The sequence below is a fragment of the Pseudoliparis swirei genome, chromosome 12 (assembly GCF_029220125.1).
Source record: "Pseudoliparis swirei isolate HS2019 ecotype Mariana Trench chromosome 12, NWPU_hadal_v1, whole genome shotgun sequence".
Taxonomy (NCBI): Eukaryota; Metazoa; Chordata; class Actinopteri; order Perciformes; family Liparidae; genus Pseudoliparis; species Pseudoliparis swirei.
Window position 1 is genome coordinate 6,759,749 of NC_079399.1, and position 18,642 is coordinate 6,778,390.

Below are 18,642 nucleotides of genomic sequence, written 5' to 3' on the forward strand. Positions count from 1 at the left end.
AGACGGTGAACACTCACATTAATATATCGGCGGATATTTTTTTTGATTATTGTAGCTGAGAAACAAAAAGAAGACTTTAAAAGAAATGAACCTTTTATAAGTGTGTATGAATTAAAGGATAAACCATGGCTCATATACTGCCCAAGAGAATATACCACCACATACATCTACACTTAATCAATGAATATGATCTAATGCAGCCAGTGCTGAATTGAATAACATATTAATAGATCCACAAAACCTATATATCCTTAAATCATCAATAATTGGCATTTACCAACGAAAAAAAATCTGGTTCCAACTTATAAAACATGAAAATTAGAGGCTATTTTCTGTTTTATACGATTGTAAATTAAACATATTTGCATTTTGCATTACTTTTTTGACAAAACAAGTATTACCACAAACATTCCTCACTGTAAATATAATAAATATAATCAATAAATGGACTATAAGCTGTATTCAGAGCTTTGACACATGGACCACCATATGCAGTGTGCGACCAGGCCTTAACTGACTTACTGCATGCAGTACAGTCGTTTTATTTGATCTTATCAGCGATGTCTATGTACCTAATGTCACGTTTTTTTTAACCTTTCACTGACATCCCACGCGTGCACGCAAAATAAGTAACACAGTGAGTAGTGCTTGGCAGGGGAAGAGGGTTAACAGGTGCAACGAGATGAACCGTGGTCGACAGAAACACAAGAAAAGTGAACTAAATACACACATTTAGTTTGAATTGTTGACATAGGAAAGTGTGAATGTAAAGTTTAAAGATTATCCTCGCTTGCCAAATGTTCAACCTGACTAAATTTGACAAGAATTCAGTAAATATAAGATTAAACCTTTAATACTAAAGATAATAAAAGGCCACTAATGACGTTACGGTAGGAAGCGCCCGGCGTTAGAGGAGCCATCCTGTTGCCACTGCGTCCTAATCCACTTAAAAGACAGATGCATTGGTGATCTATCAGAGTCCATGTCAACGGAAATCCCTGTTGGTGCCGAAAACCAGCTTGGGAATGTGTGTGTGTGTGTGTGTGTGTGTGTGTGTGTGTGTTGTGTGTGTGTGTGTGTGTGTTGGTGTGTGTGTGTGTGTGTGTGTGTGTGTGTGTGTGTGTGTGTGTGTGTGTGTGTGTGTGTGTGTGTGTGTGTGTGTGTGTGTGTGTGTGTGTGTGTGTGTGTGTGTGTGTGTGTGTGTGTGTGTGTGTGTGTGTGTTTGGCTGTGTGGAGACACACACACAGATACACTGCTCAGCCTTGTTGAGAAGTCATGGATCAAGTTAAAATCATGATGGTGAAAGTCCCAGCACAGGCCTCCACAGCGTGGACTCTTCCCATGGAGCATTGAATAAATGAGTTATATTGCAGTACATTAAATATGTTGTACATTACATCACATTACATCACATTACATCACATTACATGTCATGTAGCAGACGCTTTTATCCAAAAGCGACTGGAAGTGAATTTAACCACGAGTACAAACTCAGAACAACAAGAATCAAGAAAGTAACATTTCTACAAGAAAGCCAAATTAGAAAAATACCATAAGTAATACCATGAGTAATACCATGAGTAATACCATGAGTAATACCATGAGTAATACTATAAGTACTCGTAACACCATAAGTAATACCATAAGTACTAGTAATACTATAAGTAATACCATAAGTAACACCATAAGTAATACCATAAGTACTAGTAATACCATAAGTAATACCATAAGTACAAGTAATATCATAAGTACTAGTAATACCATAAGTACTAAATACATGTACATAAGTAATACATGGTGCTATAAGCATAAGTAATACCATAAGTAATACATAAGTAATACCATAAGTGCTAGTAATACTACCATAAGTAATACCATACACTGAGTAATACCATAAGTACTAGTCATGCTAGTAACACCATAAGTAATACCATAAGTAATACCATTAAGTAATACCATAAGTAATCATATAACACTAGTAATACCATAAGTAAGTAACATATGACAAGCTAGTAATACCAAGTAATACCACTAGTAAGTAACCATAAGTAATATCATAAGTACTAGTAAACATGAGTAATATCATAAGTACTAGTAATACCATAAGTAACATAGTAACCATAAGTAACATAACAAATGCTAGTAACACCATAAGTACTAGTAATACCATAAGTAATATCATAAGTACGAGTAATACCATGAGTAATATCATAAGTACTAGTAATAACATAAGTACTAGTAATACCATAAGTAATACCATAAGTACTAGTAACACCATAAGTAATACCATAAGTACTAGTAACACCATAAGTAATACCATAAGTACTAGTAATACCATAAGTAATATCATAAGTACGAGTAATACCATGAGTAATATCATAAGTACTAGTAATAACATAAGTACTAGTAATACCATAAGTAATATCATAAGTACTAGTAATACCATAAGTAATACCATAAGTAATACCATAAGTAATACCATAAGTAATACCATAAGTACTAGTAATACCATAAGTAATACCATAAGTAACACCATAAGTAATACCATAAGTACTAGTAATACCATAAGTAATACCATAAGTAACACCATAAGTACTAGTAATACCATAAGTAACACCATAAGTAATACCATAAGTACTAGTAATACCATAAGTAATACCATAAGTACTAGTAATACTATAAGTAATACCATAAGTAATACCATAAGTAATACCATAAGTAAAACCATAACTAAGTGCCACTAAAGTGCTAATCTATTTTCCCACATGGTTCCAGTTGTTCCTGCATACGTCTCCGCTCAGTCCAGCGATGAAGTATTCATCAGTGTCCAAGCACACGGTCACATACAGACATCCTAGAGTCTGATGGAGTGACTTCACTTCTCACTAATCCTAGAATCATTGCACCATGTAAGAACAACAGCCATTCAGATACATTCCCCCAATGAGAACTGCTTGAGCATCAGAGGGAGTCGAGTCAATGTCAGCCTTGTGGCCCGTCAAAGATGGCGACGGGGCGTTTGGAGCTGACCCTCACCTGGCCAAACCTCCACAGGAATGAAATCACCTGCGCTAATCCGCGGTGCAGATAAGGGGCCAGACGGCAGACTGCGTGGAGTGGGGCTCTTATCTCGCGGCCTCGTACGCAGGCGTGCACGACCACGTGTGAACGAGCGCCGACACAAGGGGGGGGGGGGTATGAAAAAATACCCACGAGCGATAAAGAGAGTGTGACTTGTAATGGCACATTATTTTATCTCGACCATAAAACACAAGGAGCCAGACACCGAGCGCTACCATCGTGTCAAATCTCCCCAAAGTTAATGTGTCACATAAACCGTTATCTACACGGAGAAATTATCTTTCATAAACCATTTAGGAAACCAAATGTTGACGCTGAAGCCGATTGGCTCTTATCGCTCGGCGGCTTTTAAGTTCAACGGATTTCTTTATTTGCTCGAGCGGAGGAGATTTTCCGATATTCAGGCTGAATTCTAAAAAGCTTGAGATTAATAATTTTAATCAGCGGTTGATATTTCCCCCTGGCTCCGGCAGCCCGAGTGGTCTCGAGTGAAGTAGCCGGAGTGGCGTCGAGCGGACCACTTGAAGAGGGCCGAGCGCGCCCGAGTAGTTTATTCTGTCTGATAATCTACTCGTTAATGTGCGCCACTTGCACAAAAGCTTTTTGTTTCACTTTGCGGTGGCTCCACGTCAAAGGTGTGTGTCGTTTGAGGTAATGTAAATACAAAAAAGGTTCCAGACTGAAAAGACACTCATTGATCTTATTCGTTTGATTTGAGCCGTTATCGACAAAGAGGTTTCCGAATAAATACAGATTAGGGGGTAAATAATCTATCAAATGTTCTGCCACGCGGCTCCGGGGAAGTCGATGTCACGCTATCGGTCGGTCCACCATTTTAATCCAGAGTTAAAATTGTATGAATAAATGTGATCCCTAAAACTTCCGTCTAGCATCATCATCATCATCATCATCAAGATGAGGAAACAACCTCCGCTGCTGGTTATTGGGATATTTCTTTAAAATTATACAAAACAACTTCCCATTCCTCTCAAACCACTGGAACAGTTGTGGAAATACTTCGACCCGTGAGTCCAGGTGTCCACTCAGGATGTACGAAGATGAGGATTCAGAGTAAACAGTCACATTGTGACTTCACGGTGGATCTCACTTAAAGAGGAAAAGCCTTTTGTCTTGTTTTTGGACTGCTTTTTTGTTGATGTGTTACAAGGTAGGAACTATAAACAGTAATGTCTTAACCGTCCAAGGAAGAGCAGACACATATTGGACTTCTGTTCTAGGGACCCAAGAGAAAAAGAAAGAAAAAGAAAGAAAATGAACTTTCACACTGCAGATTTAAAAACTGTGAAATTGGGAGGATTAGTCAGATGGTCTCTTTGGGGTTGAATTTTTAAGAGGGTGAGGGTATGAGGATGATAACAATGACAATTGTATTTTAAAACGGTAACCGGTGAGATGGATGTTTATCTAAAATACATTTTTAGATAATTAAATATATATATTTTACAATTTATTTATTGTGTTATTCTGCCAATATTTCTTTGAATAATTTAAAAATATCCACATTTGTATTGGCCTCAAAAATCAGTGGCGATATAAAGGAGTAAAAGTTACTGAAAACAATTAAAACGCTGTGCTGAATGTCAAAAATGTATTTACTAACCAAAGAAATAGTTTTTAATAAACTCAAGGTCTAATAAATTTTAAAAAACGTCAACCATAAATGACAAAACCACAGAAGACAAAAGTCAAGTAAACTGAGCAAAGAAGACCAGAACATGAACCAGAACATCTGGTATTAACAAGAAATGGAAACAGTCTCAAAAAACGCAGCAAATTAAATTGAACCCGCATGGCTGCAGTTAGACATCAAAAATAATTTTACACTGCTGAAGCTGAACCGAAGACAGGAGCTCAATAGCTGCTCCGGGGGGACGCTGCCTGTGACGGAGCGGCCAGCTGCCAGCTATTGACCCCCCACACCAGATGCACACGGAAAAGCAAAAGTACAAGTGAATCAGACACCCTTCGCACTTGTGCGTGTGTGTGTGTGTGTGTGTGTGTGTGTGTGTGTGTGCACCCTTTTTCTCCTCATCCCTAAACTCACGGCCATCAAATCTCAGCCTCCAGGGACAGCTGTCGGAGTGACTTCCAAAACTGGAGAGTCACTCTGCAACTCCAACTCCAACCCCCCAACACACACACACACACACACACAAAGACACACACACACACACACACATTAGCATTAGCCCTGAGATCTAGTGAGTGTAATCTGCTTAGTTTATGCCTGACTCACAGTCATCCATCAATTACTGAGACAGAGGGAAGGACTATTGACACTGTGTGCAAACACCATTGTCTCGCCGCAGTGGCACAGAATACCTCTCCGGCACTTCAGTGGTTTACGAAAGGAGTGGAGGGGCCGGGGGGAAGTAAAAGTAAAGAAAGAGAGAAAGGACGACGAACATGAGGAGGACTAGAGAGACATGCGATATAGGAATGGAGGAGCTTTGATCTGCATGCTTGCTGTACAGCTCCACGTCTTTAAATAGATGAATGGGAGGGAAATGATACACAGAATGAGGGATTAAGTGACAGATTGGAATAGGATCAGATGCATTGTATTGATCCATTGAGCACTGTACAGGGATCAGAGGTCACACACACACACACACACACACACACACACCAGAACCCAAAGAAAGCCTCTGGGAGAAGCTTAAAGCAACATAACCATAGAAATGTCACTTAGCTACTGAGACCTGCTGCTGCTGAGCTCGGAGGGCAAATGGTCTTCAAATGGTTTTCACTTATCTGGTCATCCTGCGGTCCCACTGGACAGGAAGTGAGTCAGCTCACATGCATATGCACAGGAAGGCATTCAGGCAGGCTGGATTTTATTAATTTGGGATCATTTTAAGAATATTTGAGACTAAATGCTTCGAGAAACACGGTGGATTCACAGGCTGGGATACACCCTAATAACTTGGCTGTGCTGCCCCCTAGTGGACAGATATATGTGCCATCCGCAGCAGCTTTACTGACCACAGGCTTGATCAGAGTTGATTATTTAAAAGCACTATTGATAAGGACTGTAATTACAGTTCGTTATGTGACTGACGGTGACCCGGATTATGTCACGTGTCCAGTCATCACGCCATGTCGTCTTCTGGCCCATCTGGAGGTTCTGAGGGCGATGATGTAACCAAGCCTGTCCGAACTAAACGATGAGGATCGCTGCGACGCTCAGCCTTCATATTCTCACCTGTATTGGATCCAGAGGTCAGCCTCTGGGCTCCAGCTCGTTAACCTTTGACTTTGAGCTATTTAAGTAACACATATGATACTAAAATGTACTTGAAGTGATGTGGATTTGATGAAATGTGATTCACTCACATCTTTTTCACCAAAAAAACAATTTTTATACACACACACGTACATACACACACACTCGTACATACACACACACACGTACATACACACACACACGTACATACACACACACGTACACACACACACGTACATACACACACACGTACATACACACACACTCGTACATACACACACACGTACATACACACACACGTACATACACACACACGTACATACACACACACACGTACATACACACACACGTACATACACACACACATACATACACACACACACACACACGTACATACACACACACATACACACACACACACACGTACACACACACACACACACACACATGTACATACACACACACATGTACATACACACACACGTACATACACACACACGTACATACACACACACATGTACATACACACACACATACACACACACACACACACACACATACACACACACACACATACACATGTACATACACACACACACATACACACACACACGTACATACACACATGTACACACACACGTACACACACATATACATACACACACGTACACACACATGTACATACACACACACACGTACATACACACACACCCGTATACATACACATGTACATACACACATACAAACACACACGCACGCGCACACCTGGCTCCCAGTCTCAGGTGAGGGTGTGGGCCCGACACGCAAATAAAATCCTGGGAGTCAGCACCACACACCTACTGCTGATGTCAGGGACCATTATACACACGTTCACATAACCCCCCTCACACACACACACACACACACACACACACACACACACACACACAAGTACACACGCACTCAACATGCAGTCTCATCTATCTCATCATATCACTTCTCCACAGGTGGCACATTTCGCCCTCCGGCTCGCTGTCAGCACGTCTACAATAAACAAACGGACACAGACAGACACGGAGACCCGGCGAGCCGCCCTGTCGCGCTGCTGTAAACAGTCCGCCACAGCTTTATGTATTCGCCTTCTGGCTTTCTCTCCATCTCTGCATCCCTCTCTCTCTCTCTCTCTCTCTCTCTCACCCCTCTAACGTGGCCTAACACATTCTGTCAGCAGCTCCACAGGTGAGCCGGTCTCATCTTGCGTTCTCCGATTCCATCGCCTTCCTTCCCGTCTTCTCTCTAATCCTACACACTGTGTCGCCATCCGTTCCTGACTGCCCTTCCTCATCTGATCATGCAAGCGGGGGGGGGGGGGGGGGCAAATACAATGTGATACCAGGCCCATTTCATCCTATACACCGCCCTCCTCCTCCAGGTGTTGGAGCCTTGTTCTAAGTGACCCCCCCTCCTTCAAAGCCCACTCAACACAGTCCACTGGTTCCGGGCCACGCCAAGGTACACGAGTCCAAACGTAATTTTCTGCAAGATTACACATGATAATGACTCGCTTTGGAGGGGTCGCCATAAATGATGACTTCCAATTACAGAGGCACAACTATCGATCGGTCAACAGGAGCGTCGAGGGAGAGGAGCTGGAGCCGAAGAGATGGACAGTAATGTTATGCTTACTGACGTCTCTCTTGACGCCTAACACACACACACACACACACACACACACACACACACACACACACACACACAGTGGACGCTGCTGCAGGCAAACTAGAATAGCTGAATAACTGCAAGTGAACTGCTGACAAAGTCGTACATAGGTCGGAAAGCAAGTATTAATGGGAGCCAATAAAAAAGCATGAGCAATAAGTTCACCTGGGAGCAGAGTAGACCTTCACCTGGTCACACACACACACTGTCCTCACACACACACAGCGATACATTGTGCGCACCTCTGTTTCCATTCAAACACCACATTGGTCTGTTTCTAAGCAGACAGAGCAAATGGACCGATGGGTTTTTGTTTCTCAGAACAAGAAGCCTGCTCTACTTCCTCCCGCTCGCACATCTTAAAGCTTTCTGCTCGGCACTTACTGTCAGTTTCATCCACCGGCTGGATGGCTGCTGCTCCGCTCCACAGCTGCAGTCAGTCAGTCAGTCTCAAGGACAAACGCTCCAGCTCTCCTCGCCTCCGGTCTCTGTAGCTCAGCGATGCAGCAGCACACACACACACACACAGACACACACACACACACACTCTCTCTCTCTCTCCCTACACACACACATTCCCCTCTCCTCCTTTCTCTCCTCTCAGCGTCTCACTCTGATCCAGCGCTGAGTTTACCTGCCTATAGCTCGCTGGCAAGGGGAGTCCTGAGTGTGTGTGTCAGACTAGGGGGGGGGGGGATTGAAAAAAAAGTGTGTCCAAGAGGGGTGGCGTGGGGGGCAGCCAGCGTTCCCTTATATGCAGGATGGGAGGTGGTGAGTAGAGGGGAGGGTAGAGGACACACCGCGCTCCTGTATTCCCATAGATACAGAGGGATTTCTATCGCAGCCTCGCAAACACAGGGGGGGGGGGAGGGGACAAGAGGGAGCATCATATTTCAGCGATGTTGAGTCAGCATGTGAATGCGATGCATGTGTTGATGGAGTTGGAAACATTTAGAGGGCATGTTGTTGTGGATTTTGAAAGAAGAAAAAAAGGAGATGCGAGCGTGTTTGTGCTGGAAAAAGCAAACGGACTAGAAAGTTCTTCTAGTTTGGGTTTAAAACATTAACCAAATATTAACTTAGCAAAAATGTGGACGCATCCAAAATATCAGCATGGCCGATATAACTGGGTTTTAACAGGTATATTTGGATCACATATACACCTGTATTGCCCGTGAACACACCGGCAATACAGGTGTATTTTATTTCCTGGAGTCTCGTTGACACTATAAGGTTGCCAGGCAACCAGTACAGACTCCGACGAGCTGCTGCCCCAGGCCAAGAGACGGATCCGTTACGCAACTCCCCGTTGTCATTTATTGAGCCAGGTCGACGACGGGAATCAATGTTGATGTTGTTTCTGAAAACCACGGACAGATACTGTTGAATATTTGCAAATGGTCTGAAAAAGTGACGTCGAATAACGGCATGATATAATAACTAGTAGAACAGTTACGTAACAAAGTTACCTGGCATAGCTAGTCATGAGAAAGTTCGTTAAGGTTTGTTCACCTGATTAACTGGTCAGGCAGTGTCTGATTTTAATACTTTCAGACATCCCACACTTCTCTAAACCGGCCACGTGGGGTTATCGCTCAATGGGTACAAGAACAGAGGAAAATATTGGTACACAACTTCCTGCACATTTATAAAGTCAAAATTTTATTCGTTATCATTTGTTATTTTAGACATTAAACTCTCGACCTGCACTTAAAATAATTTCAAATCCGTGTCGAGAACAATCTATGGCTGAAAGTAAACTACTTTACCCAACAGCCTAAACAAACCCAAGAAACAGTGGGTCTAAAAGTGATTTATAAAATGTAATTCAAGTAGCACTTCGATTGTTTTCAGTTAGAGGACCTGCCGGACACAGGTGCTTTCACTTCCATCTGATTAGCAGAGCCGGCCATCAGTGCCAATTAAGTGAAAACACCTGTGAAAAAGGTACTTCGGACCTTTGTATGTATATAACGGGCAATATATATATGTATGTATACAAAATTATTTTACTTCTGAAGACATTGAAACGCTATATTTACCAATTTTCTCACTCAGGAAATTAAAAAACTGAGTGCTTGTAACCAGACAATATGAGAGCCATGTCTTCATGCCAAGTCCTTGAGCGTGGCTATCTATGGCTGGCGAAACACCGCAGCACAAGCATACGTCAGGCTAAAACACCTAAAACAAACGGAAATAAAATAAGTCAAAAGATGGTGTTTTTTGTAAGTAAACATCAGCAGAACCGACAGCAGCCACGGCTGTACATGCATACATAGTGGTGCTACAATGGAGGCGAAAATATGAGTGATTTAATATCTTATTTTGTTTTTGGATTAAAAAAAAAAAGAATTCTGATAGGACATTTTCCATTAAATGAACAATATAATAAGATGGTGTGGGAGGGATGGGGAGTTTGAGATATTCCAACACACATCCATACAGTGTACCCTTACTTCATGACCTTAGAAAGAAACCTTGAGGTATGACCTGCTCAAATAGTCTTTAATTCAAAATGATTGTGCAATATCTTTAATTCACTAAGCAAAATCGTTGACAAACCACGTCATCCTTGCATCAAGCATAACTAACTATGGAGGCATCAATGTCATTCATTTTCTCCAACATGGAGTTTCTTGAGAAGACATGTTTGCAAAAAGTCTCGTCTCCAGCTCAGTTTCATGCACTTCCTCATGTCCCGCTGTCTCCCTCTCCCTCTTGCTGTGTGGACATCCCGGGCTTCTTGCAGTTTCCCCAATATGGGAAAGTTTCTCTTTCATCACAGACTGTTGCTAGGTAAAACCTCATTCCTTTCCTTCTTATGACTCGCATGCCAGGATTATTTGTTGTCGTTATCGTTCATCGCCCTGAGCAGCAGTTCATCTCCTTCCCTCCTTGTAGGTCTTTGGGCATTTGGTCCACGCCAGGTTCAGGATGCAGACACCAGGTGTTCAGTTGAAGCCCAATCCTGTGCCTTTGGGTCTCTGTGTGGCACGGATGGGCTCAGTGATGCCCCGGCCTTCTGGACCCAGGCCCGTCCCCGGGCTCCAGCCCATGCTCTGCAACATCCGACTCCCCATGTTTGAGTCGGGGATCGGAGACGCACTCTCCCCTACCGCTCCTGAAACGAGAGGTCGCAGGTCAGAAACAAATAACATATATTCCTCCCTCCGTTAAGTTGCAGTTCACATCCATGTCTGTCAAAAATGCAATCACCTTATTATTTTATCCCATTAGACATTATATGCATACACAAGTTGTGTGAGGTCAGCGTGACCTTTGACCACTAAATTCCAATCAGTTCATCCTTGAGTCCGAGTGGACGTTTGTGTCAAATTTGAAGAAAACAAATCCCTTCAGGCATTCCTGAGATATCATGTTCATGAAGATGGGACAGATGGGAGGTCACAGTGACCTTGAGCTTTGATCGCCAAAATCTAATCAGTTCACCCGGACACCCAAGTGAATGTCCGTGCCTGATCTTAGGAGATGTCCTCCAGGCGTTCCCGAAATATAAAGTACAGTAGAATGGGATAGATGTGAGGTCACAGCGACCTTGAACTTTAACCATCAAATCTAATCAGTTCATCCTCGACTCCGAGCGGATGTTTGTCCCAAATATGAAGAAATCTCTCGTTCACGGGAACGACAATCCCAAAAAAATGTGCGCATCTAAAAATATAGCTCCAGGCGAGCAACTGTGAGGATTTGCTGAGTCGGTCCCTTTACGTCATTATAAATGGCCTGTGTCTGTGTTAGAAACATCCCCTTTGGCTCTAGGAACGTGTGATGGGCAGGTTTCTAATGTGAATAGTGGAATCAATATGGAAAATAACAAGTTGGTTGTTTTATTATTTTGCAATTCTGTTAAATGTTCAAGTCCTGAAGCAGAAACCAGAGAGAGAGAAAGCAGGTTCCTATTGTCTCAAAGCACGCTTTCCATCCTCGTTCTTTCTGGAAGTTCATGGTGCAGCGATTGAAGCAAAGCCGCACGCTCATTTACACACATGAGGGGTGGCATGCCCACCCCCCCCCCCCGGTGGAGTCAAGCCAAATTCTCAAGATGTGATTTTGGCAGGGCCTCTGCTGCTGCCGCCACCCTGCTGCCCTTGAGCTCGGAAACCAGTGTGTGGGGGCGAGTATCAAATGCGTTTGATATATTCAACATAACGGGCCAGGGGATGACCAGCGAACACACCTGAAGAAAAAGATGGAACTCTATTGTGCATACAGTTTAGGTTGCATGGTCTAAATAAAATGGGGCGTGGCTTCAGAGTACATATTCATAATGAGCATTTTGACCCAACAGTAAAAGGCTTTGCTGCCTTGTCCTTCCTCGTCCAAAAGCATCAACTGACCCAGAGGTAAAGAGAGTGGTTTGGAGGAGGGGGGGGGGGGGGTGATACACAAGTGTTACCGGCTAAGAGCCAATCCAGTGTCACCGCTCTAAAAGCACGACGAGCCGGATGACTCATGTCCAAATTAAGCCCAAGCTAAGGTTGAATAATGAGGCGGAGAGAGGGAGCAATATGAAGAGATGAAGGACTCCGTTCTCTCGATTCCTTCTTTTAAAAATGCGTAGCGAAAGCCTTAATTGTTTGCCCCGGTGTGAGTGTGTGCGAGACAGAAGGCAATGACGAAAGCAGGCCGGTGAACATACTGAGGCTCCAGCGAGAGGGGGGAGGGAAACGGGCGAGAAAGCCAGAGCCAAAAATACAATAAAAGGGGCAGTAGGTAAAAAGGACCAGATGGTGTGTTAGGCGGAGCTACGTTTGCATCCAATACCTGAGGGGGCGGCGGAGCCGAGGGGCGCTGCTTTTCGCCTCCGCTTGACATCCCCGGTGCACAGAGAGCCGAGGTGCCCGCTGGTTTGTCTGCAAAGCCAGACAAGCGTGACAAAAATATGGGAGCGTTAGTTTGAGCTCAAACAACGCTGTCATGTCCTTTGAAAAACAGCTTTAAACAAGGTGAAACCAGAGGGGAGGTGGGTCGAGGAGACCGCCGCCGAAACCAAAGCAGGTACTAAATTAAACGAGTCCGAGTTTTGGTCGTAAATCACCGGCGTTTCACGTCACGCTGTTGTTCTCACCTGCTGGCTGTTTTCACGGAGCAGCTTCTCCGATGCCCTCGGTCTGACCGCGGGTCCCAATGCAGCTGAAGTGGCGGGGAAGGGAGAAAGAAAAGAGGAAAAGCTCGAGTTAGTGCTGAAGCACTTTGTTATAAATATTTGGAATAACACAACACGTCCGTCTTAAACACCGGCCACATAGGTCCTCGTATTAGATCAACATGTTTACTTTGCATTTGAGAGGGAATACGTTGGTAAAGAAACATGGCTCACCTGTCCGTGCTCTCTCCTCGAGCCCGAGCTAAACCAAGGCCTGTTGGAGATATAATGGTGGATAATAAGGCCCTCAAATTCCCGCCAAGGCAGCGTTCCAGAGACAGAAACCAAACTGCTATTAAGCACCACGTCTTGCTGTGGGTGAACAGTCGTTCATCACAGAAACTTTGACCATTCTAGACTTTAACTTGGGGACCGTACTTGCATTTTAACTGCAGAAACTTAGTTGCAGTCAAATACTTTTAATTAACTCGGTACAAATGTGGAACCGGTAATATGAAATTAATATAAATCGGTGCTCCTGTTTACTTTGCTTTCATATCGTCTCAATTCAAGTACATTTTTTATTGCATGCTTTTATTTTATCAAACTCGGCACTCTACAAACTATGCAAACAAAATCAGTTCTACATAACAATTCAATCTGAATTGATCCTAGATGTAACTTCTAACACTTCATTTGTACAGCACCTTTCATGAAATCAAATGCAACTGAAAGTGCTACAATCATAACAGCAGATTAAAAATAAACTAGAATTACCGCCACGCCGTTGTATGCCTCTGACATCCAGTCATGTTGCAGTTACATCCTTGTCTGTCCAAAACATCAATTCATCATTAGCATTCCTATTAGACATCAGTACGAAACTGTCAGTTATTAGCACATGAATTCTTGAGGCAACGGTGACCACCAAATTATAATCAGTACAATCATGAGTCCAGGTGGATGTGTGGGCAAATTGGAAGAGATTCGTTCGTGAGATATCGCGTTAACGAGCATGGGACAGATGTGAGGTCGCAGTGACCTTGACCTGGACTAATCAAGACATCACTTTTGGCTCTGGTAACTTGTGATAGACGTGTTTTAAATGTGAATAGATTCATAAATCATGACGACAACAATTAAGTTGGTTGTTTCGCTCATTTGCGATTATGTCTATGATCTGGTACTAACTCTATATACAAGTCTGTAAAACGTGTTGCATCTCCTGTGCATCTCCACTCCGTATGAGTGGACAACGTGTAAACATAAAGCCTCCGCCCGCTGCTCTTACAAGGCCAGCGGCATTAAAGTATGAATACGACAAAAACAAAAACAAATCTGAATTGATGAGAGTTTTGAAAGAGAAGGGGACTCACTCATGAGGGTCCTGGGTTTGTCTACTCAGTCTGTCGTTGAAGCCTTGTCTGGAGCCGCCTGCCTGAGATACCTGCTGGTTTCCATGAAGACGACTCAGCCGGGCCTGGAACCCTGACAAACAGAGTACTGGTTCGTCACCTATTTACCTGAGGACATGATTATTCAATGAGGCCTGGTAAACAGTGAGGTGGCCACTAAGGATGAACCGAATTCTGCAAGGTACTGGGATTCATGTTAAATAACTATTAGGTGTGTATTATTTGCATTTATAATCAGTATTTTTTTCTATTTAGTACGGCTTGCCGAAGTCACAGGTAGATCATATTTAATATACAACACTCTATAGCCTAACGCTAAACATTGATACGTGTTTGGCCCCCTCTGGTCATGAGTGAGACTGCAACAACTAGTACATTGTAAAAATGTATGTGTGCCTTACACACTCCTCGAGAGTTCTACTGTTTTTTTAACTAAAATTGTACTTTTATCAGAGTGCCGTTTTTAGCTTTATCATCTGTATCTTTCCAGCCTACCTCTATGTGCTCCATGGCTCATGAGGGGGAAGGATCCAGTGAGGATGCTGTTGAAGACGGGGTCCCCTAGGTCCAGCTCCTCTGAGCCCGTCTCCCTCTCCCACCAAGGAATCACTCCCGCGATCCCACTCACCCCTCCGGATCCTGAAGCGGAGCCTGGCTCGCCCTCATAGAACCAGTCGCTCTGCTCGTCATCAGCTGGAGGAGATGAAAACGGGACCGTCGTTTCACTTTACGGGAGTCATTTGGAAAGCTGTCCTGTCAAGTACTGATAAAAGGAGGCTCTACTGTGGCTACACCTTTATAAAGAAACACCTGATGTGGCATAAAAAAAGGCTGGAAATTGTGAAAACTTGCTGCCACTAGTGTTTACCTTGCCTTCCCTCGTCATTGGTGTAGAGGCCTCCGTCGCTGCTGTTGCTGACACTGCTGGTCTCACTGAAAAAGAAAGCAGAAGATGGAAACGCAAACCCTTTTTCAAATTAACGGAAGCAAAGATTTCTGAAATGTTATGTTGTCTAATCACAAACAGCCATAAAAGGACATCTGCTTAAAAGATCTGCCTGAAATAGGTCAAATGTCAATGTAAGACAGAAAGTTCCTGATCACTAAGTGAATAAGATATTAACCTGACCAAAAATGATACGCCACATGTTGGTATGTTACCGTTATTGATACTCAATTTAACACACATTTATGTCAAAACTAAACAGTTTGGATGTGCGATTCCCAGCCGTTCTTCCTCACCTGTTGTGTCACACACACACACACACACACACACACTCGTATATAAAAGTCTACAGAAGCAGCGATAGGAGTTGCAACTTCTGGAAACGTGGAGTATGAAAAAGACAAAAGTCAAAACACTAACCACCTGTCACTCATGTCCTCATCCGAACCCTTCTGCTCCTCCAACTCCATCTTGTCCTTTGAGCCGTCCGTCGGAGAAGAAATGGGGTCCTCGCTCTCCACCACCACCCCTTCGTCGGCAGCCTCCATTCCCAGCCTGTTGGGAGCCATTTTTCTCTTCTTCACCCTGTTCTTCCCACCCCCGCAGACTTCCATGGCACCCCTAACGTCTCTAGGACCCAGTCTATGCTGCCTGGCACCGCCACGGGCTTTGGGAACAGGTGGTGGCCCGAGCATGGCACAGGAGGGGGGTTCTGGTTCAGCGGGTGGGTCCACAGCCATGCGTTTGACCTTACGGCGCCGTCTGAGGCTGCGCGTTCCCTCCGCGGACCCCAGGACACCCAAGTCCTCCGGCCAAATCGGCCGCTTGCCTCGGCCGCTGTCGGCCGTTAGAAGGGTGCGCCGCTTGGGGCCAAGTTGCTCATCCGAGTCGCTGTTGTCTCGTGCATGGCTGTTGGCAGCAGAGACACCCCCTGTGCTGGCACGGTAGTCCTGCAACGAAGATCGCAGGAAACATCAAACCGTGATTCTGGTGCTACATTTAGAAACGTAAGGATGTCGAGAGCAAATCCTGGACGAACGACCGTCTGTGTGCCGAACCGTTACCTTGTGTTCCTCCACGCTGGACTCCGAGCCCTCACTGAGGTGGCCCGGCTCCCACGGCGGGTGCGGGTTGTCCGAGCGTCGTTTTCTGCCCCTCCGCTTCCGAGACTGCCTCTTCAGCAGACAGCCCACGGCCAGCGCGTGGTCTCCTCCATCGCCGTATCCACCGCGAGCGGCTTGCTCGGAGCTCTCCTCCAGCGCGGACACCAGGTCGTGGACCAGCTCGTCCATCGTCCGGCAGAAGTGCCTGAAGTGGAGGAAAAGAGAGGATTCAGTTTTACACATTTAGGATTGCAATTTGGGATTATTGTATTTATATGTGCAGGACGGCTGCTCGGATACTTGTTGGCATTGCAGGCCGTTAGAAAGTCTCTCTTTGCGTGTGTGTGTGTGTGCAGGAATAATGGGTACATTATCATTGGAAAGCTACAGTTACAAATGTCCTAAACGTGACGTTAATTAGCTTAATGTCGGCAGTTGAGATGCCGAGTTGCCATGAACAGACGAGCAACTGCGATTTTCATGTTAGCCTGAGAGCTAACTATTCTCTTTTTACACATTATTCCTTAAATTGAATACAACATCCTCCGAGTTCATTGCTTATTATGTACGTTTAGAAATCTTCAGATGTCTGATTTAGGAGTTGGAGAGATGTAATGTCGCCTGCGTTCTCCTCTGGATTCAACACCAACACCGACGTTACTCTTCTTGAGGCTAGTTAATAGCTTCACACGCGAGCTAACTAGCGAGCTAATGTATTCTCGCTAGCCATCTTAAGTTAACTAACCAACCATCACAAAAGAAAACCACTACACGACCAACAACCAATATACGTATTACTTATTATACAGTTAGCTTAATGACGGTCATCGGGGAAATAAACAAATGGAGAAACCCCGATGTTTTAGCTTCGCTAGCTAGCTGTTAGCAAAGCTAGCTTCAGCTCTGCAGCTAACACGAGAGTGGACGTGAAAGAGACGTGAACGTTTCGTCTCAGTGAGTTCAAACACCAGCTCACCAGCCGGTTCCCGCTTTGCCGATGGTTTGTAGATTAGCTGCACGGAACATTAAATCCCCCGGGTGCCAGATACCCGTTAACCAGGAACTTCGGACAAACGTGTGGCGTCACACAGCACGGCCACCATCCTGAGGCCAGGGCGAGCGATCAGCGAGCAGGATCGATACGCGACGAGAGGACGACAGTGAACGCAGCCAGAGGTACTATGCTGCTTTCAAGTGCTGCGGGAAATTTGATATTTACGTTGTGACACGAAATCGTGAGCACGGTTGCACAGCTACATAGCTAAATAATAAATAACTATAATAGCGCAGTAACTATACTCTTGTCTAGTCTGAAGTTCCAGGAAAGCTATAGCGTGGATCTTGAGGTTATTTATATGTTTATGTATTTATTAACCACCAAAATACAACCTGCCTTTAAAGAAAAGTAATATAATTGTAACCGAAAGAAATGTAGTTGTACCAAAGACACATGAAGTCTAACAACCAAAGTATATCTTGATAAATAAATTAAAAATCTTGACTTTCCTCTTTGACAGAGCTTATAGTTAGGGCTGAATCAAGTTCAGCTGGTCCAGCCCCTTGATATGCTGCTATAGGCTTATAGCTGCCGGGGGACGTTTAGGATGCACTGAGTACCTATCTCCTCTTTTCTCTCCTTAGGGATGAATTTTCATCTCTCAATCACACGTTACTAACTCTGCTTTCTCCCCGGAGTCCTTTTGACTTCACGTCTCATGGGGTCATCGGACCCTATGAGACGGCATAGATCCTATCTGCCTGATGGATCATCGAGGTCTGGGTCGTGGAATTCCTGCTACCGACCACGCCACTGTTCTGTTGAGACTCCGCCCACTGTTGAGACTCCGCCCACTCCTCCTCTCTACCGCCATCTGCCTGATGGATCGTGGAGGTCTCCATCGTGGAATATGCCTACTATGAACTATTCATACACTCTGTCATATTCATTGAATGTATTTTAACTCTAAATATGTCCTTCTGTACACATTACATCTATTGTTCTGTCCATCCTGGAGAGGGATCCTCCTCTGTTGCTCTCCTG

At 44.2% G+C, this 18,642-nt stretch overlaps 1 protein-coding gene across 2 annotated transcripts; it reads right to left on the bottom strand.

Moving 5' to 3' along the window:
• Positions 1-10,516: 10,516 nt before the first annotated feature.
• On the bottom strand, positions 10,517-17,841 carry gpatch2 (G patch domain containing 2). 2 transcript variants are annotated; one of them, XM_056428525.1, is made up of 11 exons: positions 17,578-17,841; positions 16,563-16,806; positions 15,919-16,448; positions 15,421-15,485; positions 15,048-15,245; positions 14,514-14,625; positions 13,915-13,968; positions 13,372-13,411; positions 13,120-13,184; positions 12,816-12,904; positions 10,517-11,151 (listed from the first exon to the last, which is right to left on the bottom strand). In XM_056428525.1, exons 1-11 carry the CDS (start codon positions 17,625-17,627, stop codon positions 10,982-10,984), a joined length of 1,617 nt encoding a protein of 538 aa, XP_056284500.1. In that variant the 5' UTR covers positions 17,628-17,841; the 3' UTR covers positions 10,517-10,981. The 2 variants fall into 2 exon arrangements, with proteins under 2 accessions (XP_056284500.1, XP_056284501.1); XM_056428526.1 differs by having other exon boundaries at positions 15,922-16,448; positions 17,578-17,840.
• Positions 17,842-18,642: the final 801 nt, after the last annotated feature.

What these genes read in the sequence shown, in the direction of transcription:
- gpatch2 (XM_056428525.1), bottom strand. Translation starts at nt 17,627, where the DNA reads ATGTTCCGTGCAGCTAATCTACAAACCATCGGCAAAGCGGGAACCGGC. An exon ending in CAATGACGAGGGAAGGCAAG is followed by an intron (nt 15,246 to 15,420) that starts GTAAACACTAGT and finishes CATCTCCTCCAG; the next exon opens with CTGATGACGAGCAGAGCGAC. An exon ending in TCCGTGAAAACAGCCAGCAG is followed by an intron (nt 12,905 to 13,119) that starts GTGAGAACAACA and finishes CTGGCTTTGCAG; the next exon opens with ACAAACCAGCGGGCACCTCG.